Here is a 25,341-nt window from a genome sequence, read left to right as displayed (position 1 = left end):
TTTGTGTGTCCGGTGTATAGATAATGAGGCATCAGAAACAGAGGACAGCACAACTGCAGTTATCGTGAATAATGCGTAAATCATAAAGCACCATTATTTTATGTTTAAAATCATGAAGGCTGGCTTGTACACAGCAAATTCAGGACTACCATTAATTTTGATGGTGATGAGCTATTCTAAATCTAGGGCCCATAATTTCCTGGTTTCCCAAAATCGTGTATAGGGGAGTACCCCAATGATGTGTTGAGTCTAGGAAGTTCCCATGCAAGGGTTTACGTGGTAATTGTTCAGAAGGGCTAACTTGGACAATTACGCTGGAAACCATCGGACAAAGTGATTTAAATCCCTAACTTCAGATGGTTAACTCCAGAGTAACTATATAACCCCAGACCGAGCCCCGCAAACCCATGACCCATCCCCAAGAGAACACTACCAAACCATGCACCCCCTTCTGGTCTGATTCAGAACCTCCCATCGTCGGCCTGACTCCGGCATCATCATCCTCTGAGCTGATTCCTTCTTTCTCATCCACCTCTCTCTGTTTTGCCCCTCGTTGATTGCCACCCTCCCCTCTCCAAAAATTTCAGACCCCCACTTATCTTTTGAAACTTACCTTCTCCCTTTAAATTGTCCATTTAAACATTTGCTCTACGGAAGCTAGTGCCATAAAAAGAGGATGTTACCCCTCTGTGCTCCAGTTACTCCACGCCAATGCAACTGGGGGCATGCTTCACTACTCCTCTCTCACCCAGCCCGAGGGGAAGGTTGGACGAGATTGGAGGGGGATTGCCTTTGGAATTTCAATGCAGGTAAGTCTGTCCGATTTCAATGCAGGTAGGTCTGTCCAGAGTGGCAATCTAAGGAACCTATGGACCTATGTGTTTTCGCCACTCGGTAGCAATGGAGTAATGCATAAGTTCCATGATCAGTCAAGCCATTACTTCCTAGAACATCATTGCTAGGGGAATGGTGTACACCATAATTTTAGCAAATTTCAAGAAATATGAGGCTAGCAATATTGATAATAGGACCATTACATTACTATGTTGAGGTATAATAATAAGGCTCCTGCTTAGAGGAATAAGTATACCTCCATATTGGGGTTAGGTACAGTTCTGCTAAGAGAATGATCTTATCCAGATTGGGAATAGTTTGATTACAGTATAGTTGTTCCACAATGCGTTTTTCAAAGAAATCATATACTCTAATAACTGCAGAATTTGATGCTCAGAACTATTTATTTTGTGTTGTGAGAACTGAATAATCATATTTTAAAACCTCTCTAATAGATTTTCCATGGCGTTGGAGAAGCTTCTCAAAGTTTTGCTGAATCGGAGTATGGTTCAGTTTCTTCCCTGGCTGATGTAGGTTGGATTGTTTGTGATCAGGGGGAGTCATTTTCCAAGATGAGGTATTTATCATCTTTCCATGGCTTAAAAACTTGCAATATGTTGTAAATGATTTTTGTGTTGCTGATAACAGTATGCACCCCAGTTAAGAACTTTGCTGTGCCTAAGTCTTCAAGAATAAAGTTACAAAGCACACCACAGAAATGTTTTGCCAAGTAATTGTTCTTCGAGTTACAATGCATGACATGAGGTTCCAATTATTATATAAACTTGTGATCTTATATAAACTTGTGATCTAACAAATACTAATTCATGGGACAATTATAGTAATGTAAGCGAAATGTGAGGATAAAGAAAATTACAAATGCTTCCAGACTCTCAATTCCAACTTTCGCCTGTCAACTTTCCATCCTCTAACTCCTTAACCTGAGCCTATCCAAAATGCTGCTGCTCCTGTTCTGGCCTGCATAATGTCCTCCTTACGCATTGTTGCTGTATTCATTAAGACTCCGATTTAAAATTCTGATTCTTGTGATCGAATCACTTTGTTGCATTGCCAGTTCCGATCTCTCCACCTTCCATGGCCCTACAATGGTCCAAGACCTCTGAATTCCTCCCATTATACACACACACCAGAATTCGGAGCAGGAGTAGGCCACTTGGCCCTTTGGGCCTCCACCATTAAATAAGATCGTGGCTGATCTGACTGGAAACTCAACTCCACATTTTTGCCTTTCCCCAATAGCCACTCGCTCCCTTGCTTATCAAGAACCTTACCTTGACTGATATATATTCAAAGACGCTGATTCCACCACCTATTGAGGAAGAGAGTTCCAAACACTCTAGAAAATTTTTATTTTTAAAAATGATGTGGGCATCACTGGTTAGGCCAGCATTTATTGCCCATTTCTAGTTGCCCTTCAGAAGGTAGTGGTGAGTTACCTTCTTGAACCTCTGCAGTCCCTGAGGTATAGGTGTACCCACTGTGCTGTTAATGGAGGAGTTCCAGGATTTTGACCCTCCGACAGTGAAAGAACGGCGGTATATTTGTGAGCGGCATGGTAGCACAGTGATTAGCATTGTTGCTTCACAGCGCTAGGGTCCACGGTTCGATTCCGCTTGGGTCACTGTCTACACGTTCTCCCCGTATCTGCGTGGGTTTCCTCCGGGTGCTCAAAGAACGGGCGGAATCCAAACTGAGCATCAGCGAGCAGGTAATGTTTAGTAAGTGCCACTTGGTTGCACTGTTGATGACTCCTTCCATCATTTTGCTGATGGAGAGTAGACGATAGGGCAGTAATTGGCTGGGTTGGATTTGTCCTGTTTCTTGTGTACAGGACACACCTGGGCAATTTTCCACATTGTTGGGTAGATGCCACTGTTGTAACTACTGGAACAGCTTGGCTAGGGGTGTGGCCACAAGTCTTCAGTACTTTTGCTGGAATATTGTCAGGGTCCATAGCCATTGCAGTATCCAGTGTCTTCAGCTGTTTCTTGATATCACGTGGTGTGAATCGTATTGGCTGAAGACTGACATCTGTGATGCTGGGGACCACCTGGAAGAGACAACCACTCGGCACATCTAGTTGTAGGTTGTTGCAAATGCTTCAGACTTATCTTTTGCACAGATGTGCTGGGCTCCTCCATCATTGAGGATCATGATATTTGTGGAACCACCTCCTCCAGTGAGTTTTTTAATTGTCCGCAACCTTTCACAGCTAGATGTGGAAGGACTGCTTAAATCTGATCCGCTGATTGTGGAACATTAACCTGGGTCTCTGATTTATTAGTCCAGCGACCAGCATCTCCTCATCTCACTTCTAAATGGGCGGCCCTAGTACGAGATTCTCCCAAAGGAGGAAACATTCTCTCCACATTGACCCTTTCAAGACCCCTCAGGATCTTTTATTTTTCAATCAAGTCTCCTCTTACTCTTCTAAAAGTGCATACAAGCAGTCTGTCCAACCTTTCCTCATAAAACAACCTGCCAGTCCATCCAGTGCTCTGCTGTTGGTGGCCATGCCTTGAGCTGTCTAGGCCTAAAGCTCTGGAGCACCTTCCTTAATAATCTTATTATTTTCATTTCCGGTGCCAATGAAGTTACTGTGAAAATCCCCTAGTTGCCACACTACGGCACTTGTTCGGGTATACTGAGGGAGAATTCAGAATGTCCAATTCCCCTAACAGCACATTTTTCGGGACCTGTGGGAGGAAACCGAAGCATCCGGAGGCAACCCATGCAGACGCCGCACAGACAGTGACCCAACCGGGAATCGGACCCGGGACCCTGGCACTGTGAAGCAACAGTGCTAACCACTGCTACTGTGCCGCACGTGAAACATCACTAACTCCATTTATCTTTAACTTTTAAGGCCCTTTTTAAAACCTACCACTTGATGTTTTTTGTTGCCCTTCCTGATGTATTGTCCTGACTGCTTCTGTGAAGCACCTTGGAACTTTTGTCCAAGTTAAAGGTGTTATATAAATGCATTTTGTGTCTATTGGGCTTATTGTATGTCTTAAGATATAACTATATATTTGAAAGCATAGAACATCACAGAAACCTTGCTTTAAATTAATTTTGCATTTTAACCTTGTTTTACAAATTAGAAATAAATCATGAATTTAAACTTTTTTCTCATCAAATTGGAGGTTTTTATATCCTTTTTTTTTTACAGTATTTGAGGGTTTTTGAATGTATAATTGAACATTGCCACACCAGAATTGAACCTATAAAGCAATAAATGTCACTATCCAAGTCTTGAGTATTTATACTTGAGTGGATGTTTCCTTTTGGGATTCCAATTGGGAACATGCTTTTATCTTGTATTCTAAATGTTTTTGTTCGCAGATCTGAAATTCGCCCCGAATGTTCTGATATCTCAGAGCATCAGGCTTCGTCTTTTGCAAGACCCATCGCCAGGCAAACTTCCCTACCAAATTTGAGGCATTGTAAAAAGGTACCTGCAACTCCCACAATGGCCAGTGATGCAGCACTGGAAAAAATCAGTGTTTTGGAGAATGAGCTTGCTACGTTACGGGAGCAGATTGCCATGATTGTGACTATACAAGAGAAAAGCAGTCTCTCGGCAGGTATATAGAATATTTATGGTTAAATAGTAGCCATTTAAATTATTGTCAGTTTCAAACTACCTACATGCGCATTTGTGCACGTACTGTTGTTGTGGGTTGGAGTTCTTTTTATACCATTGGTTGCATCATTTTCAGTTGTTTACCCCTTTTTGTTGGAATTCTTTGTTCCTGTTACGGGCAGGAGAAGGTTTAATTTAAACAGCACCACTTTCTCCTCTCTCCACCCAATCCGTGTACAGAGATGTGTTTTGATTTGTTTTCTCTTTTATAAGTGGTGGAAAATTTCCTAATTCCTCAGTTTTGGTACAATCCAACTTTCTACTGATGTCACAGCAAACTGGCGATAGAGTTCATCATAAGCATTAGTTTATTTGCTTTTACATCAGAGACCACAGAAAATATTATTTCACATGGATTCCAGAGTCCAGATTCAATCTCCAATGAGGTATTCCTCATGGAAGTTGGCGGGCTAAAAATCAATGTTGCAGAATCCCCTTTTCTCGTGGTGTTGATTTCACAAGATGAGATGGGCGCACAGTATTGTTATAGCGCAGAAAGGGGTCATTCCAAACATTGTGTCTGCACCAGCTCTCCAAATGGGCATTATGACAGTGCCATTCTCCTGCCTTTCCCAGTAACCCTGTGCATTGTTCATTTTCAAATAATCATCCAGTGCCCTCTAGAATGCCTCGATTAAACCTGCCTCTACCACATTTCCAGGCAGTGTATCCCAGACTCGAACCATGGCATTTGCTTCGTTTGCAAATCATTTTAAATCTGTGCCCTGTCATTCTTGATCCTTTTACGAGCGGGAACAGTTTTTCTCTACTCTGTCCAGCCCCGTCATGATTTTGAACATCTCTATCAAATCTCCTCTTAACCTTCTTCTCACCAAGGAGAACCGTCCCAACCTCTCCAATCTATCTGCATAACTGAAGTTTCTCATCCATGGAACTATTTTTGTAAACCTGCACTCTCTCCAATGCATTCATATCCATCCTAAAGTGTACACAATACTCCAGCTGAGGTCTAACTATATTGTACAAGTTCAGCATAACCTTACTCTTGTACTCTGTGCCCCTATTAACAAAGCCCAGGATACTGTGTGATTTATTAATTGCTCTCCAACTGTCTTGCCACCTTCAATGATTTTTGCATATATGCACTCTGGTTCCTCTGCTCTTGCATCCCCTTGAGAATTTGACCCTGTATTTTATGTTGTCTCTCCATGTTCTTTCTTCCATGTTGCTACTGTCCCTTTCATTCCATGAGCTATAACTTTTCTCAAGTCTGTTATGTGGCACTATATTGAAAGCCCATGTACACCATATCAACAGCATTACCCTCATCAACCCTTTGTTACCTTTTGAAAAAAAACTCCAGCAAAATCTGTTAAATGCAATTTCCCCTTTAGAAATCCATGCTGGCTCATCCTAATCAACGCACATTTATCCATATGACTACAAATTCTATCCAGAATAATTGTTTCTAAAAGCTTGCCGACCACGGGTGTTAAACTGACTGGTCTGCAATTGGTGGGCCTACCCTGACGACGTTTTTTGAAAGGAGTGTAACATGTGCAATTCTCCAGTCCTCTGGCACCTCCCTTGATTCTAGCGAAGACTGGAAGTTTATGGCTAGTGTCCCTGCAATCTCCATTCTCACTTCCTTCGATATCCTTGAATGCACCTTATCTGGTCTAGGTGCCTTGTTAATTTTAATTACCGACTGTCTATTCAACAGTTCCTCCATTTTTTGAATTGTTCAAGGGATAGACTTTCCTCATCTATCATCATAGCCTGTGCAGCATCTACCTCTTTAGTAAAAATGCAAAGTATTAATTTAATGCCTGTGCCATTCCCCTTGCGTCTCTTTTTGATCCCTAATGGGCCCACTCCTTGTGCCACCCATTACTATTTATATGTCTGTAGAAGACTTTAGAATTGCTGCCAGTCTTTTCTCCTCTATCTTCGCTTCTCTAATATATATTTTCACCTCTCTGAACCTTCTGTATTCCTCTTGGTTCTCAACTGTATTTTCTACCTGACATCTGTCGTAAACACATTTTTTTCTGCCTTAATTTACATCTGCTTTTTCCATCTAGGGAGCTCGGGATTTGTTTGCTCTCCCTTTCCCTTTTAAGGGAATATACCTTGATGGTGTCCGAACCATTTCTGTTTTGAAGGTAGCCTATTTTTCCCGCCAATCTTTTGTTCCAGTCTAACTCCGGATCAGTTCCATTCTTGCTCCATTAAGGTCTGCTCCTCCCCCAGTTAATTATTTTTTACTTTGCATTGCCTATTTCCTTTTCTATCATCCTAAACCTTATGATACACTGATCACTGACTCCTAAAAGCTCCCCTGCTGACAGTTGGTCCATTTGGCTCCCCTCATTTCCAAGAACCAGGTTCAACAGTGCATCCTTTCTTGTTGGACTGGACACATCTGTAGAAAATTATCCTGAACACAATTTAGGAACTTTTGCCCTTTACACTACCGCTGTCACTGGGACCAGTCAGTTTTGTAGGCAGTGACACAATTTCCAGCAGAAACCGTGCAGAGTTCCTCTCTGTGAGGCTGCTAGTCAGATGGCAAACAGCAGACTGAGCTGTGCAGTTCAGCAAGGCAATATTACCTGTTCCACAAGCCAAAGTCCCATGACTCTCACCTCTCCAGCATCTTTGACAAAGGATGTGTATCCATCATCTGGATTCCAGAGACTTGAATGTCTTAGCCAATAGAAATGGAAAGGAAGGTTTCACCTGGCCTAGCCTGGGTTACTAAAATGCAGATGGCCTTTGTATAGCTGTCTTTGAAGTTGAGCTGTACAGTCCACAGGTGCTTGTTGGTGGCTCTTCTGAGATAGTGAGGTAGGAATTTTTCTAAAACTGACAAGTGGCTTTTTCGTTTGTTCAGGGGACAGACATAGCCATTTTAAGGTATTTGGTCATAAAATAGTGAGGTTTTGGTCCCTCGGCCTCTATTTCATACTCTTCAAACGTCCTCAAAATGAACATTTCCAGCTTAGAGCTATTTCTCAAATTCTCCCCTTCTCATCATCTATGCTCCTTATTCTTTTGTTAAGTTATTTGGAACCTGTTGTGATGGTATATTCTTGCTTAACTTTGCTATACAGTATTTCTTTTTTTTTTTAAAACCTTCATATTATCATAACTTCTCCCAACCCTCCTAGTAGTTACTTTAAATTATTATGATAATCCTTGTGTCCAGTGCAAATTGTGCTTCTTCCTCCTGTTAAGCTATTTGCTTATTTGTTTAATTTTGAGACTTATAATGATACGCGTCACACATTCTCTTGGTACTAACTTGTGTACTAAATGAGTATAAAATAAGTAATTACTTGATATGATCTATCCACTAAAACAATTATGATAACGTTCTTCATCTCTCAAACTGTCAGCAAATTGAATAGATTGATAATTAACAGATCTGAGAGGCACCAGCTGATGTTTCATCGTGGCCGTACCTGTCACCTTGCTTATCCCAAGGGTGCACTGTTAACTAAACTATTAACTTCCCCTTTATGGCCTGTAAGGTGCAGTTTGTGATTCTTGTTATGTCTGTCAATTAGATCATTATGCTGAAGGGCAGTTCCAAGATTAAATTAATCAAGTGACTTTGAGTCACAATGTTATGCTCTGTTTTGGACACCAAGAGACTGTTGAAGAAATTCACTAGGATACCAGGAAAGAGAGGGATTAGAAAGTAAGGCTTCAGAACTTGGCAGGTTAAGGGAGTCCTGGTAGAGGTGTTCAATATAATTTTCATCAAGTAAATTGGGGAGAAACTATTCCACTGGTTGGTGAGTTGGCAGCTGAAGGCGGAAAGTTAAGATTGTCTTAACACAATTGAAAATAAAGGATTAGGAGAATGTTTTTTATATATGCACAGGATTATTAAACATGGGATATTTGACCAAAAAAATCTGCACCTTGCTGCAGAAAGCTGGTGCTTAGTTTGGTCTAAGTACTCTGAATGCAGTGATAGGGTTAGTCAACTTAATATTACAAGTGAAGCATCTCATTTCAAGTTTTAATTGTTTCTAGAGCTTTAAATATTATATTTAAATTTATATATTCCTCTCAATTCAATTTCCTTGTCCTTGTTTTTCTTTCTGTTGAATTCACCATTCTAGTTTACATTTTCTTGTTCCAGCCTTGTATTGTAAACTCTGCAATCTTTCAATCTGACTGATTAAGAAGATACACAGTTGCTTGCCTTGTTCACTCAGATTCTCAGAACAGGGTTTCGTGCCATTTTCACTTGTGACTTCAAGCAACTTACAGGGCAAAAACAACATACAAGCAAAAGGCCACATATAACTAACAGTGGATGCCATGCATTGGGTTGCCAGAGCAAACTTTGAGCCTTATTTAGGAAAAGTCCTAATGCACCATTAATAGCTTCCAGTATTTTTAAACGAGCTATATTCTTATTTACTAGGATGCCAATTAATGTTGAATTTTTGGTGAATCTTGTGTTAGAGCATGTCAACTAGGACTGGATTAATACTACCTATATTTATTTCATGTCGGACTCCTGCAAGACAGTTTTTTTTTTCCCTCCCAGCTGTCTTGCTAGATTTGAACTTGGGTCCAGTGCTGACAAGATAGTCCATAACGTCATCCAGTCTCCAAACTTGCAATCTGTATTGAATGTTCCTTTTTCACATTTTCTTCTCGCCTCTCAAAGAAACTGAATAAATGGCTTTAAAACAATCTAGTTTACAATAGAATTGAGAAGCTATGCTCTTTAACAAGGTTATTGAATTTGTAAGTTTATAATATGAATAAGTGTAACTGGAGAAATAATACTTCACCATATAGTTGTTTAATAAATATGTAGAAAATGTATTTTGTAGTTATGATGGAGAATTTAACATAGGGTAGTTCTCCATTCAAGAGCATTTTATGAACTGGTCACTATAATTTGTGCAATTTAATGTTTTACGTTCATACTTGTGACAAAAGATTATTATTATTTCCTCTGGTTCAGTGACACCTGATGGTGCTGTTCCTCGTGCTCCTCCACTACTGCCACCACCACCCCCACCTTTACCACCACCACCTGCCATCCAGCGAAGTGTGTCTGCGATTGATCTCATTAAAGAAAGAAGAGGAAAGAAAGCTGATAATCCTACTAGTCCTAAACAGCAAACTATGCCAAACATGTTAGATATCCTAAAAGACATCAATAAGGTGAAACTACGATCAGTGAAGAAGTACGTATTTTTAAGATTCCTTTCCTTATACCTAAATAGTTTTGTTTGCAGTTCACTGAAGAGATTTTACTTGAACCTCCGAGACATTTCAATTTTAGCGAAGGTGTCTATTAAGAATCCATACATAAACTTGTAACCATTGCTTATGTTTATATCAAATCCAGTTTAGTGATTTGTTTCAGAAATACCACATTGGAAATTATGTATTATTTATACAATAGGTATTCTAAATACAACGGCAAAATTGATCCTGGAAAATACAAAATAAAAACACAATTCGTGAAATACTCAGCTGGCAGGCAGCAATCGAATTCTCTAACTTTGTCCAGTTGTGACAAAAGGTCATCTACCTGAAATGCTAACTTTGTTTCCCTCTTCACGATGTACTGAGATCCACTGAGTATTTCATGCATTTTTTTAGATTTTCATTTCTTTTATTTTAAGAAAATGCCTTTAATTTGTTGGGCAATGGGGAGGGGTTGGGATTTGGTTAGCAAATAGAAAGAATCCCTTGTGTAGTGTTTCATAGCTACTGGTCAGTTAACAGCTTGCTCTAAACTTGGTGCTCGTAAGCAAATGATCACCGATATAAGGGAAATAACAGAAAGTAAAATGGAGGAAATGAACAAGGAAAGATGATCAATATTTTAAGAAAATGAAGCAAGAAATGAAGAACAAATGGAGGCAGAAAACCCTTTCTCATTGAGGCGCAAAAATAAAACAGGGAGGTGTCAGCGTAGTGATTTTGTCGTCTCTGGACGAATAGTCCAGTGACCCAGCGTAATACCCTGGGGATCCAGGTAGAAAATCTGCCATGGCAGATGGTGAAATTTGAATTCAATAAAAATCTGGAATTAAAAGTCTAACGTTGTTGATTGTGGTAAAAACTCATCTGGTTCACTAATGTCCTTTCAGGGAAGGACCCCTGCTATCCATGCCTGGCTTACTTGTGACTCCCGACCCACAGCAATGTGGTTGACTCTTAATTGCCCTCCGAAATGACCTAGCAAACCACTCAGCCCAAGGACAATTAGGGATGGGCAATAAATGCTGGCCCAGCCAGCAATGCCCACATCCCAAGCAAGAATTGTTTAAAAAAAATTAAAAGTAAAATGTCATCTCAATATGCACCAGTTGTTTAATAACCAACTATTTTAACTTATGCTCATCAAGTTCCTGCCTAAGATATAAAACTAGCATGTCTCCTGTTTAACTGTTTCTAAGATCTCTAACCCAGTATTTGAATCTAAACTAATTTGCTTGGAAATAAAGAAAAAACACATGAGAACCAAAAAAGGTTCAAGATGACCAAGAAAAAAACAGATAAAGGGACAATTAACAAGAGTAAGATTCCCAGTATGGGTAGACTAGTTCAGTTTCCAGTCAATGGTAACCCCCCCCCTTTCTCCTTGGGATGTTGCAGTGGGGGTTTTGGTGATAGTAATGCCATTGAATGGCATGGAGTGATAGTTTGATCTCCTCTTGTTGGAGATCGTCATTGCCTGGCACTTGTGCGTTGTGAATTTTACTTGCTGCATGTCAGTCCAAGCCTGGATATTGTGCAAGTCTTTTTGCATTTGGACATTGTGTTTCAGTATCTGATGAGTCAGGAATGTTGCTTAACATCGTGCAATCATCAGTGAACATCCCCACTTCTGACCTTACGAAAAAAGGAAGGTAATTGATAAAGCAGCTGAAGATGGTTGGGACTAGGACACTACCCTGAGGAACTCCTGTAGTGTTGTCCTGGAACTAAGATTTTTGACCTCCAACAACCACAGCCATTGTTCTTTGTGCTGGGGATGACTCCAAACAGCAGAGTTTCGCCACGGTTCCAATTGACCCAGTTTTGCCAGCACTCTGTCAAATACTGTCTTGATGTCAAGCAAAGTAACTCTCACCTTCCCTCTAGAGCTCAGCTTTTTTGTTCATGTTTGAACCAAGGCTGGAATGAGATTAGGAGCTCCGTGACCCTGGTGAAACCCAAACTGAGGGTCATTGAGCAGCTTATTGCTGTGTAAGTGCTCCTTGATAACACTGTTGATGACCCCTTCCATTACTTTACTGATGGTCAAAATGAGACTGAGGTCGTCGCTGAAGACCAGGCGGGCTTTAAGGATAGAGAGCGAACAGCTAAAATCAGGCGACTCCTAAACGTGATATTGAACCCATCTGGGGAGAGAACACCAGAGGTGATCATCTCACTGAACACGGAAAAGGCTTTCGACTGAGTCAAGTGGAAGTACCTCAGAGGTACTAGAGCGGTTTGGGCTGGGGGCAGGGTTCATCTCATGGGTGAAACTCCAGTACAATGCCCCCAACTCTGAATACTTCCAGCTGCATAATGGCACAAGGCAGGGATGCCCGCTGTCCCCGCTCTTATTTGCCCTGGCATTCGAGGCGTTGGCTATCGCCCTCAGAGCGAGGAAAAACTGTTAGGGAATTCGAAGAGGAGATAGAGAGCAGAGTCTCACTCTATGCGGATGACCTCTTTATTAAGTGAATGGGAAGAAAATTGGCAAATGGAATTCAATGTGGGAAAATGTGAGATTGTTCATTTTGGAAGAACGAATAAGACAGATTATTATTTAAATGGAGAAAGACTGCAGAAAGCTGTGGCACAGAGACACTTGGGGTAGGGGGGGGTGTCCTTATTCATGAAACCCATAAAGCTAGCATACAGGTGTAGAAGGTAATAGGGAAGGTACATGGAATGCTGACTTTTATTTCAAGGGGAGTGGATTGTTGTTGCAACTGTACAATGTACTAATGAGTCCATTTTTAGCATACAGTTTTTATCCCTTTATTTCAGGAAATATATAATCATTGGAGGCAGTATACAGGAGGTTCACTAGGATGATCCTGAGTATGAAGGGACTGCCAAATGAGGAAAGATTAGAGTGTGAATCACCCCTTAGAATTCAGAAGAATGAGATGATATGATTGAAACATATAAGGTTCTGAGAGAGTTAGACAGGGTAAATGTTGAGAAGATGTTTCCATTCATGGGAAAGTGTAGGACCAGAAGGCATTATCGGAGAATAAGAGTGTGCTCATTTAAGACGGATTTAGAAACATAGAAAATAGGAGCAGGGGACCATTTGGCCCTTTGAACCTGCTCTGCCATTCGTTATGATCATGGCTGATCATTCAATTCAATAGCCTGACCCCATTTCTCTTTCTGCCCCCCACCCCCCCCGATCATTTGATCCCCTTCGCCCCAAGTACTGTATCTGACTTCGCCCCAAGTACTATATCTGACTTCGCCCCAAGTACTATATCTGACTGCTTCTTGAAAACGTATGTTTCGGCTTCAACTGCTTTCTGTGGCACAAATCCCACAAGCCAACCGCTAGAGGGGTGAAGAAATTTCTCCTCATCTCAGTCCTAAATAGTCTAACCCGTATCCTTAGACTGTGACCCCTGGATCTGTTCTCCCCACCATCTGGAACATCCTTCAGCCACGATCTTATTAAATGGCGGAATAGGCTCGAGGGTTGAATGGCCTACTGCTATTTATGGTCTTGCATGACTTTGAATAATGAAATATCTGCATTTGAAATAAAGGGGATTATTGAATAAACTAAAACCCTGAATAAACTAAAATCCCCAAAAGATGATCCCTTGACCCAAATGGATTACATCCATGTGCTAAAAAAATCTAGGGAAGGTATAGTAGGGTCATTACTACTCAGTTAATTTATTAGAAAAGGGTGCAGTGCTAGTGGACTGATGGATAGCTAATGTAATTCAGGAGGCATGTCCAGGGAATTATAGACCAGTCAGCTTGCCAATGGTGGTCAGAAACATAATGGACCCTTACCAAAGGAGGGAATAGAAGGACGTCTAGAAATTAAAACCTAGTATTGAATAATATGGTATGGATTTCAAAGGAGAAAATGTTGCTTGACCAACCTTGAATTTTTAATGAAGGTAACCGAATAAGCAATGATGACATAGCAGATGCAATTTATCGGAATTTTCAAAAGGCCTTTGATAAGCTGCGCCGTTATAGATTAATGAATAAGGCCAGAGTGTGTGGAGTTAGGGGGTAAGTGGCAGAATGAATTACTAGCTGGCTTCAAGACAGAAAGCGGAGTATTGGAATAAAGGGTAGTTTCTCAGTGGCTGAAGGTGGGAAGTACATTCCACAAGGATCAGAGCTGGGACCACTGCCGCTCATTAACAATTTCGACTTTGGAATCAAAAACACAATTTCTAAATTTGAAAATTACATTCAAATTGGGGGAAATGGTCAATACTGAGGAGGATTGCAACAAATTACAGGCAGACATTAATACACTTGCAGATTAGGAAAATAATTGGTAAATTAAATTCAATACAGATAAATGTGAGCAGGTACATTTTAGTACCTGTAAACCTGTATCAAGCTTTGCTTGTGTAGTTCTGGCTACCAAATAATGGAAAGAGTATAGAGGCACTGGAGAGGGTGCAGAGATTTACAACTATGATACCAGAAATGAGCAGTATACATATCTGGAAAGAATCGACAGGCTAGGGGTCTCCTCTCTTGATAAAGAAGGCTGACAGGTGACCTAATCAAGATCTTTGTACGGTTTAGATAGTGTGTGTACAGAAATTATTCCTCTTGTGGGTCAGGCCTTCAATTTAAGATCATCACCAATAAATCCAGTAGTGAATTCAAAAGAAACTACTTTCTTGAAACTCTTTGACTAATATGAAACTTGCTACCAAAGGGAGTGGTTAAAGTGAACAGTATGGATGCAAAATAATGCAAACTAGACAAGCATATGAGGGAGAGGGAATAAATTATTCTGATGGTGGATTTAGATGGGAAAAGATGGGATGGTGCTCAAGTGGCACATAAACACTGGTGTGGACTAGTTGGGCGAAATAGCCTTTTTGTGACATACAGCCCATATAATCCTATGTTTTTAGGAGAGATGGTGAGAAGGAAAGAGGACTGGGTAGTAATATTAGATACCACTACAGCAATAGAATGCGAGGGTGTTTAAGGGATTGTGTTACCACTTTATTGATTCTGTCTTGAGAAATAAGAAATTAAATGATGTAAATCTTGATGTTCATTGCAGGCCGCCATCAAAGAGTGGAGGTGAGATAGAGGAGGGAATTTGCAAAGATATGCAAGAACAGAATAGCGATCCTAAGGGGCGGCATGGTAGCACAATGGTTAGCACTGTTGCTTCACCACGCCAGGGACCGGGTTCGATTCCCGCCTTGGGTCACCATCTGCGGAGTCTGCAAGCTCTCCCCGTGGCTGGGTGGGTTTCCTCTTTGTGCTCCAGTTTCCTCCCACAAGTCCCGAAAGACGTGCTTGTTAGGTGCATTGGACATTCTGAATTCTCCCTCAGTGTACCCGAACAGGTGTCGGAATGTGGTGACTAGGGGATTTTCATAGTAACGTAAGCCTGCTTGTGACAATAAATATTATTATTATTAAATGATTTTAACTATTACAAGTCGGACTTTGGAAACTGGAAAATAAGAATGCATCCAAGAGTGCTTCCTCATTCAGTGTTTCTATTCCTATTAGGAACGAGGCATTGCTTGATTTAATTCTTATAAATGAAATAACTGTGTTTAAGAAAAAAGTGGTTTAAAAAAAATACACCGATAAATATATGTTCAGATGAGGAAAGAGAAGTTAAAGATCGGAATGTGGACTGGCAAAAGCCAAAGTTTGGTTCGTGAAAGAATTTGACCCAACTTGATAAGCACAAATTTAGCAAATAGGACAAAAGAATCTTGCATCGGGAATCATCAGATATTATCTGGATAAAGAACCAAATGGATGCCTGTTGAATGGAGAGATATAAGACAAAGGATAGCGCAGTCTAAATATAGATTCAAAATGGACAAATGTGAAATAGCTAAAAGTACTAAAGATAATTAGGGATTATAAACAGTAGTGGGGAGATGAAAATGAAGATTAGAAGACTTAAAAGGAAATATTAATTAAAAAAAATATGGTAAATCTAATTAATAAAATGGGAGGATATGAGCTCTTGAGGATGAAGAGGAATTTTAGTGATGAAGGATGAAGGTTTGTATAGGTGCCACTTTTTAAAAATGGAGGTGGTTGAGAATATAGAATAAATTGTGATTTTTGTATAAAGATAATTGGTTCTGAAAATAATTGGCAGACTTAATTCATTGAGTCCTAATGTTACTTTTCATTGGCTGTTTGGGAAGGTAAAAGGTAACAAACTTCACATAATTTATCAGTATTCCGTAGAATTTATATTAGGGGATTGAAGGATAGCCAACTCAACCACAAAAAGAAAAAAAGTAAATCTGGTAACCATGAACTAATGTCCGCTATAAGTAAACTCTTCCAACTTCATTAGAGTTCAAATTCATGCGCGTTTAAAAATACAAGAGATGGTGAGATTTGTGGAAGTAATATTTCACAAAGTTAAGATTATTTTGAGATAAAAGGAATGAAGTAACTAGTGTGTATATATAGATTTTTTAGAAAGTGATTGATAGTGTCTCAAACTTTATGGCAGAATTTAGGTGTATAGTACGAGGTGAATGTAATGGTATGGGTAGAAAGTTGGTTGATGGGCAGGAAATATAATTTAGAATAAATGGGAGGCTCACATTAGAAGAGAGTTGAAACTGGTGTAATAGTGCTGTTAGAAGTGATTTGGATGTAAAATGAAAATATGTAATTTCATTTCAGATCTTTGGATGATTTAAAGCCCAAACAAGACCAATCTACAGATCCAACAGCATTAATAGCAGCAGCTTTGAAACGCAAATTTGCACATCGCTACAAAAATGATAGATGTAGTGAAAATCAATCTTCAAGCTCTGATTTTCAAGCAAGCACAGAACACCCACAGGTAAATGCAAAGTTAAAGTGGTTATTCACAATTCAGTTCTTTCAAATTAAGTATTTGCAAAATATGAAACTATTGATCTGAACCTTTTGAGGCAATTGCTTCAAACATGCTCCCGTTTCTCTTGTAAAGTCCCTTGTTACTTACAGAACACAAACCTTCCAAATACTCCAGTTCGGGCCAACAGTTCTCAGCTATCCACCCCTTCCACTGCTCTTGGGCCTCGAACTGTAACCTTTAGATCATCCATCTCTTTTGTCCCACCTTTTGTTGTAATGTCTTCCTTCAGTTGCTTTGGCCTTATTCTGGCATTCCCTCCCTAGACCAGTCTGTTTCTCCATGTCTTTCTCCACCTTGTAAGAGCATTCTCAAAACCCAATTTTGAACGAAGCCATTAGTCATCTTTTCTAACTCGCCCAGCCATTATTTATTTTATTTCTGTGTCTGCTCTGTACTATGAGGTCTTTTCTATGTTAATAGTGCTGCAATTCAAGTGATTGTTATTTTACATTGTTGGTGCTACGATGCATTGTCCAGTTTAAAATGATAATGGCTTCCCATGAACTGATGTTCTTTGTCCTCAAAAGCTTAAATCCTCTGCTAACAAAGTTTAACAAAGCAAACTGACAACTCAATAAGGCTTTGACATTTTATTCTACTTTTCTTTCTAATAGTTTGGACAACACCTGCTGAAGCCAATGGGAAAGAGAAAACCATTGTTAGGAAATACACCACAGTCCTGATTAGGCAGGAGGGAAAAGCTTGTACTTTTCCTCTATTTCGGACTTCAATTCACATGACACTTGAAGTATGAAGAAATACTGCTACTGCAAAATCTTTGTGGTTTACATGTGAGATACTTCTGAAATCAGGATTTAAAAATGTAAATGTTATCTTTTGGTTTACTGACTTGCATATGTGCCAGTTAGTGTTTTGCATGTATTCACAAAGAGAAAACACTTGTGCAGCCAAATTCAAATGTTTGAAGTTATTGTGTTGCTTTTTATCTGTTTGTCTTAAATGAGGCACCTGGACTGACTAAATTGAATTAGATGGTTGTTTTAATTGTGTTTTAAATAAGCCATAGTATTATCCTGCTTTGGCATTTACACTGTAATTTAAACAATAATAAGCTGTGGTCGTCACTTACAGCAACTACTGTAAATTTATAGTAAACCAGGTCATTTGGCAAATAAATTATGCTGTTTACCTATCTTGAAATCTAAATAACACATCGCAGGACCCTTTTAAAAAATCAAATAGTTCCAACATTTTTCAATGTCTTTATTTTGTTAATTAAAATAGGAATGTGAGTAATGATGTACTTGGATACTGCAATCTTCGATGAGAGGCCTGAACTACCATATGCAGTAAATGTTGAGTCATCTCTTGTCTATTATTACTTGCAATTAACCTCCCTCACCGAATTTCAACTCCTTTTAACCAGCTCTTCCTGCTTAAACAAAAAGTTAAAAGGGACAAAGAATGAAGGCAACTAAAAAAGATAGTAATATTATTCTTGTTAACTATTTAATTTGTAAAATGTCTTGATGGTAGAACGCTCTTATGTCAAATACCAATCCTGAAAATCCAGTGCACCATCGCTTTGTTCAAAACCAGAAATTCTTCAGATGATAGTTATAGCAGACATGCACTTTTATCATTTTAATAATTGGGTGCAAGTGTAAAACTTTGTCTCATTCCCCTGGTATTTGTGTATGCATGGTAGCCTGGAAATACATTTAATTTTCTTTAATTAATTTTAAGAGCTTCTGCAGTACAAAGCTGCTTCAAATTGGACCAAAATAACTCTTTATGGTATTATATATTTACATTAAAATTACACTATAACTGCTGGAATTCCAAGAATTCACTCAAGGTAGTAGAATAAGGATAGACATTAGCTTAACTTCAGAAGACCTAAAACGATTGTATAATACTTTTTAATTCCCATGTTTGTTATACAAAAAAAAATAATTTCCTGCACAGAAATGTAGGTATGTTCAAATTTAAATTTTATTTTTATTTCCATAGTGGGAAATATGTCTTAATCTAGTTTTTTAAAATGTATATTGTATAAATTGGGGAGTGGGGTCATAGGGGTGCATAAGGTGTTTTAATTATTTTTTAATGGTGGACCATCTCCAGCACACCGTAGAATTATTGTCTGAGATGCAGCTAGAGATCGATGTTGAAAAGGAAAGTTAGCTTTAAAAAGAGGAGTATTACTTTGTGTGTGAGTATGTTTAAACTTGTAATTCGGAGAGCCAGATCAACTTTTGAAACATGCCTCTTTTCACAACACAACAGTGTGATATTTGCTCCCTAGCCATTGCTAATATTTTTTACGCAGTGTTTAGAAGAAATAATTCTCGCCTTGTTCTCAGTTTGACCTAACTTGCCCACACCAGAGATTAAAGGAACAAAGCCATCGTTTGTTACCTACTGGTTCATCATCAGTGTTTTTATTTTTTCCTCAAAAAAATAATTGCATTTATAGCCAAGTCTAGCAATGCATGCGAGCTCTTGGTACAACAAACATATTTAAGAAAAACAAACCCTTGTGTATTAAAATATATATTCTATTAGCTTATTTTATTTACGGGTAATAAGTAAATTATAAATTACCAAATATTTTACATGTTTGAATGTAATATTTTATAACCTTGGAACTGTGCTTTCAATTGTGCGATCTGATATACATTGCAAAAATCTGTTCTAATATAAATTCTAAATGTATAACACTTGCAGTACTGCTCCATATTGTACTGTACTTATTACTATAAGACTGTTGGAAAATGTAAAATGTTTTATTTGTTTAAAATGTAAACTCAACACTAAAGGTTACTCAATGATAATAGTTCTATTATTTAATTCGTTTCTTCTGAACAAATCATGTATGATTCTATTGACATTTTGCACATTTCATGTCAATATGGCATATTTTTGTATCACGGCAAACATCTGTTGTGCCAAATTTTCAAAGTCAGCAATTTAGCAACTGTAATGAGACTACAGTACCACTTGGTGTAGTGTAACTGAAACATTAGGGAACAAACACCAATGCCATGCACAACTGTAGCAAAACGTCATTCCCTTTGCAGTAAATTCCATTTGCCTTCCTAATCATTTGTTGCACCTGCATGATTCATGTACCAGGACACCCTGATCCGTCTGTACCCTAGTTCTTCAGAGATTCTCCCCAGTTAAATAAATGTTGCTTTTTTAAAAATTCTTTCTGCTGAAGTGGACAGGTTTACATTTTCCGCATTATTCTCTCTACCAAATTTATCCCTACTTGCTTAACCTATCTATTCCTTTGCGGACTCCTCATGTTCTCTTCATAGTTCAACTTTCATTCCTATATTTTGTGTCATCAGCAAATTCAGTAACCACTAATTTGGTCACATCATCCAAGTCATTAATATAGATTGTAAATAGTAGAATCTCCCGCATTGATCTGTGTCTCATTGGATCTTGCCAACTCCAAAATGACCCATTTATGTCGACTGACTCCTGTTAGCTAACCAATCCACAAAACATGTCACCCCATCACCTATAAGCTCTTGTAAACATCATGAGACCATCTTTTTCAGCAGCCAGGCACCTTCAAATTGGTATGGCTAAATTAAGAGCTCCCTTTGCCTAATTAGACATGCAAGAAATAGCTGTTCCTTTCAGCAGTAATTACTGTAAAGAGACATGCTGTCCAAGCTTTTCGTCATGCACTCATCAGGGCAAACATACCAAATTTCAAATGATCACAATTTATCCTATAGGAGAAAAGGGTGCTGAATGAGTACATTTTGAATATTCAGTGTTTTCAATGACTAGTTAAAATCCCAAATGTTTTTTGTTACAGTAGCCAGATGAAAAGCACTACTCAAATTCCAGTGTTATTGAATGATCAATTTGGCTTTGTTAAAATGGGAAATAGCATTTTTCCTGTAAGATTATTTGCATCAAGAGCAATTAACTGGTTCCTAAGTATTCAATTGTTGCTTTGAGAGGTAAAGCATTGTGTCTCCACAAGCCACCAACAATGGTACGATAGCATAATGGTGGTCACTGGAAGTAAATTCCAGCACGGTTTGAGAATCTGAAATTGGATTTTAAAAGCTGCCGTAAGTACAAGTGACCATGAAGCCATCAGAATTTATATACAACCAGCCGGTTCATGTCTTTGAGGGAAGGCAATCTACCAAGCTTATGGCCAATGCGGGACTCCAGTCCCACACCAACATGGCTGAATCTTAACTGCCTTCTGATGTAACCTGGTAAGCTACTCTAAGTTTTCCAGGAAATCAGGAATGGCAATTAAATGCTGATCCTTCCAGTAAGGCCCACATCCTGAAAAAATAATAGCTTTACTGCCACAACTGAGATTTGATAACGTGATGATGTACTGTCTTATTTTCCAATGCATTCAAAAGCATTTTAAAAAATCAGTATTTTTATGGTACAAATTGCACAACCTGGCATTGCGTTAATCTTGCTTTTTTTTAGTAAACAATTTTAATGAGGTAATTTTGGCATTCCAAACTGCAACAGTATAAAAAACAATGTACAAAGAACAAGAAAAATAGTGCAATCACGGACTCCCATCCTGCCTAATTGACCCCCTATTCTACGCTACCCTAGCGCGCCCCCCCCCCCCAGCTGACGATTAATTCTCCGTGAAGAAGTCGATGAATGGTTGCCACCTCTGGGTGAACCCGAACAGTGACCCTCTCAAGGCGAACTTAATCTTCTCTAGGCCGAGAAAGCTTGCCATGTCAGTTAGCCAGGTCACCGAATTCAGGGGCTTTGAGTCCCTCCAAGTTAGCAGTATCCGTCTCCGGGCTACCAGGGAAGCAAAGGCCAGAACATCTGCATCTTCCTCCTGGATTCCCGGGTCTTCCGACACCCCAAAAATCGCCACCTCTGGACTTGGTGCCACCCTTGGACATAACGTCTGCAAACCCCTGCCAATGTCCCCTAAGTTTTGGGGACACCCAGAACATGTGAACATGGTTCGCTGGCCCACCAACCCAAAGAATCTACTCATCCGGGTCACTGTCATGTGGGCCCGGTGGACCACCTTGAATTGGATCAAGCTGAGCATTGCGCATGTTGTGGTCGCGTTGACTCTGCTCAACGCGTTCGCCCACAAGCCATCCTCCATCTCACAACCAAGCTCCTCCTCCCACTTACGCTTCAGCTCCTCGGTCTGCGTCTCCTCCGCCCCCATAAGTTCTTTGTAGATGTCCAAGACGCTCCCCTCTCCCACCCATCCCCTCGACACTACCTTATCCTGGATCTCCCTTAGTGGCAGGAGTGGAAAGGATGGTACCTGCCTGCGCAGAAAGTCCCACACCTGTAAATATCTAAAATCATTCCCCCTTGCCAGCCGAAACTTATGCTCCAGCGCTCTCAAGCTAGGGAATCTCGCCTCTTTAAGAACAGGTCCCCCATCCGCTCAATTCCTGCCCTTCATAGAATTTACAGTGCAGAAGGAGGCCATTCAGCCCATCGAGTCTGCACCGGCTCTTGGAAAGAGCACCCTACCCAAGGTCAACACCTCCACCCTATCCCCATAACCCAGTAACCCCACCCAACACTAAGGGCAATTTATCATGGCCAATCCACCTAACCTGCACATCTTTGGACTGTGGGAGGAAACCGGAGCACCCGGAGGAAACCCACGCACACACGGGGAGGATGTGCAGACTCCGCACAGACAGTGACCCAAGCTGGAATCGAACCTGGGACCCTGGAGCTATGAAGCCATACTTTTAAACCCCCCCCCCCCCCCCCCCTTATCGTGGCTACGTTAGCCGCCCAGTTGTAATTATTGAAATTCGGTAGGGCAACCCCCCCCACCCCGATTCCGCTCGAGCATCATCACCTTCACGCGCGGGGACTTACCCGCCCACACAAAGCCCAGGATTGTTTTGTTAACCCTCTTAAAAATGGGACCGCGGAATGAAAATTGGGAGACATTGAAATACAAATAAAAATTCCCTCACAATCGTCATAATTTCACCCATCCCTGCCCCTGGATCTGATACGTATAAGAGCAGGTCGTCTGCGTACAGCGAGACCCTATGTTCCACCCCCCCCCCCCCCCCCCCCCTTCCCGAACCAACCCCTTGAAGCTCTGAGCAATTGCCAGCGGCGGGGGCATCCTTGTCTTGTCCCCCGATACAGTCTAAAATAGTCCAAGGTCGTCCTATTTGTCCTTACACTAGCCTCCGGGGCCTGGTACAACAGCCTGACCCAGTCGATAAAGCCCCTATCAAACCCAAATCATCCCAGCACCACCCATAAATAGTCCCACTCCACCCGGTCGAACGCCTTTTCCGCATCCATTGCCACAACTACCTCAACCTCCCTACTCTCCGGGGGCATCATAATCACATTGAGCAGCCTTCTTATATTGGCCACCAACTGCCTGCCCTTGACAAACCCGGTTTAATCCTCCATAATGACATCCGGGACACAATCTTCAATCCTGGGGGCCAAAACTTTGGCCAGCAACTTGGCGTCCACATTAAGCAGTGAGATCGGCCTATATGACCCGCATAGCTCCGGGTTCTTGTCCCGCTTCAATATCAACAAAATGGTGGCCTGTGACATCGTCGGGGGCAGCACCCCTCTATCCCTCGCCTCATTAAAAACCTAGACCAGCAACGGCCCTAAAATCCCCGAGAATTTCTTATAGAATTCCATTGGATACCCGTCCGGCCCCGGGGCTTTACCCAGCTGCATTGTCTTCAAGCCCTCAACTATTTCTTCGGCCCTAATCGGGGGGGCCCCCAGCCCATCTACCAGCTCCCTACCCACTCTTGGGAAGGTAAGTCCGTCCAAAAAGCGTCTCATCCCCTCAGACCCTGTGGGAGGTTCCGGGCAATAGAGCCTACTGTAAACGTCCCTGAACGCCCTGTTTAGCCCAGCCAAGTCCCCTGCCAAATTCCCATCACCATCAACCACCCTCTCATTTCCCTGGCCGCCTCCCTCTTCCTAAGCTGCTGTGCCAGCATTCTGCTGGCCTCCCCATTTGTAGAACGCACCCCTCGCCTTCCTAAGCTGCTCCACTGCCCTACCTGTGGACAGCACCCCGAACTCCGCTTGCAGCCTCCGATGTTCCCTTAAGAGCTCCACCCCCGGGGTCACCGCATACCTTCTATCTGTAGGATCTCCTTAACCAGTTGGTCCCTTTCTGCCCTATCTGTCCTGTCCCTATGAGCCCGGATGAAAATCAGCTCCCTCTCCCCACTGCCTTCAGTGCCTCCCAGACCACCGCTGCTGAGACTTCCCCCCCGTGTCATTAACCTGTAGGTAGTTCTGCATGCACTTCCTCACCCTCTCGCATACCGCCTCGTCCGCCAACAAGCCCACGTCCAGCCTCCACTGTGGGCGCTGGAAGCTCTCCTCACTGACCTGCAGTTCCACCCAGTGTGGGACATGATCTGAAATAGTGATGGCCGAGTACCCCCAGTCCACCACCCCCGCCAGCAAATCCCTGCTCAAAATGAAGTCAATCCGGGAATAAACCTTGTGAACAGGCGAATAAAAAGAAAACTCCTTCCCCGTCCGCCACTTTCAGGTGTGTCTCCTGTAACATTACCACGTTCGCCTGCAGAGCCCTCAGATGCACAAACACACGTACCCTCTTAACCGGCCCATTCAACCCTCTGACTACTGTGCTACCGTGCCGCCCCAAATCCTGAAGAGTGCATATCTTACAGGCCAATTTTGATACTGAATGTAGATTTGAAGTTGTCAGAAGTGCCCCTGGAGGGGTTTTCCCATTGATCAAGAGCAAACAGACTGGGTTCACAAAAGGGCTGGAATTAGTGTAACTATATTAGGAATCTCTTGAATGTTATTCAGGTCTCCTTGGATGCAGAGAAAGCGGAGTGGAATTGTTTATTTTATTCACTGCCAATATTTGGGTTGGGAGTGCTTTTTTATACAAACCCTCTGGTAGCAGTGCTTATGGGCAGTTACAAGTCTGAGAATTTGTCCCCAGCGAGGGACAGGGACGCCCCTATGACTGCAAGTCATAGATCCCTAACTGATGCAATCCAAAACGAGCTGAAAATTTGATATCTTGAGGTACTCTTAAAAAAAAATATCTGCAACTTGACAACTATACATCTTGATGCTTCAGTTTCCCCAGTAGAAAAAAAAATCCCAATTTCTGCAGAATGAATCTAAGCAATTAATTAGTAAATTTTATAACACTTTTCTAGATCGTGTGTGAATATATTAGAAACACTGCAGTCTTGGAGAAGATTTTGCATGCAGTATTGATGAGGAAACCTGGGGTATATATGGGAAATGCTAACAAAATTTGTCTGTAATAGAACGAAAGAGACTCAGTTTAAAATATGACACTATCTGCATATCAGACCAAGCTTGAGACACGGGTTTGACCCTGCTATATCCATGTGCCGAAAGTGCAAGGTAGTTGAGGGGGAACTACATTCACTGTGTGGTCTAAAAATTCAATCCAACTGGACTGGTCTACTTAAAGAGCTTGAGAAGATATTCATAGAACGATACAGCGCAGTACAGTCCCTTCGGCCCACGATGTTGCACCGAAACAAAAGCCATCTAACCTACACTATGCCATTATCATCCATATGCTTATCCAATAAACTTTTAAATGCCCTCAATGTTGGCGAGTTCACTACTGTTGCAGGTAGGGCATTCCACGGCCTCACCACTCTTTGCGTAAAGAACCTACCTCTGACCTCTGTCCTATATCTATTACCCCTCAGTTTAAAGCTATGTCCCCTCGTGCCAGCCATTTCCATCCGCG

General features: G+C 41.0%; 1 protein-coding gene across 4 annotated transcripts in view; it reads left to right on the top strand.

Annotated features, from left to right (window-relative positions):
• The window catches only part of LOC140385470 (mitochondrial fission regulator 1-like), a 38,504-nt gene extending 19,114 nt beyond the window's left edge, over positions 1–19,390 (top strand). For all 4 annotated transcript variants that reach the window (XM_072467660.1, XM_072467658.1, XM_072467659.1 and 1 more), the window contains 5 exons: positions 1,290–1,411; positions 4,201–4,442; positions 9,459–9,684; positions 16,373–16,535; positions 17,207–19,390. In XM_072467660.1, the coding sequence (XP_072323761.1) occupies positions 1,290–1,411; positions 4,201–4,442; positions 9,459–9,684; positions 16,373–16,535; positions 17,207–17,275 (822 nt within the window). In that variant the 3' untranslated portion in view covers positions 17,276–19,390. The remainder of the gene's footprint in view (positions 1–1,289; positions 1,412–4,200; positions 4,443–9,458; positions 9,685–16,372; positions 16,536–17,206) is intronic.
• The last annotated feature ends 5,951 nt before the right edge of the window (positions 19,391–25,341 follow it).

This window comes from Scyliorhinus torazame, chromosome 11, assembly GCF_047496885.1.
Source record: "Scyliorhinus torazame isolate Kashiwa2021f chromosome 11, sScyTor2.1, whole genome shotgun sequence".
NCBI lineage: Eukaryota > Metazoa > Chordata > Chondrichthyes > Carcharhiniformes > Scyliorhinidae > Scyliorhinus > Scyliorhinus torazame.
This window is presented reverse-complemented; position numbering and strand designations above follow the sequence as displayed.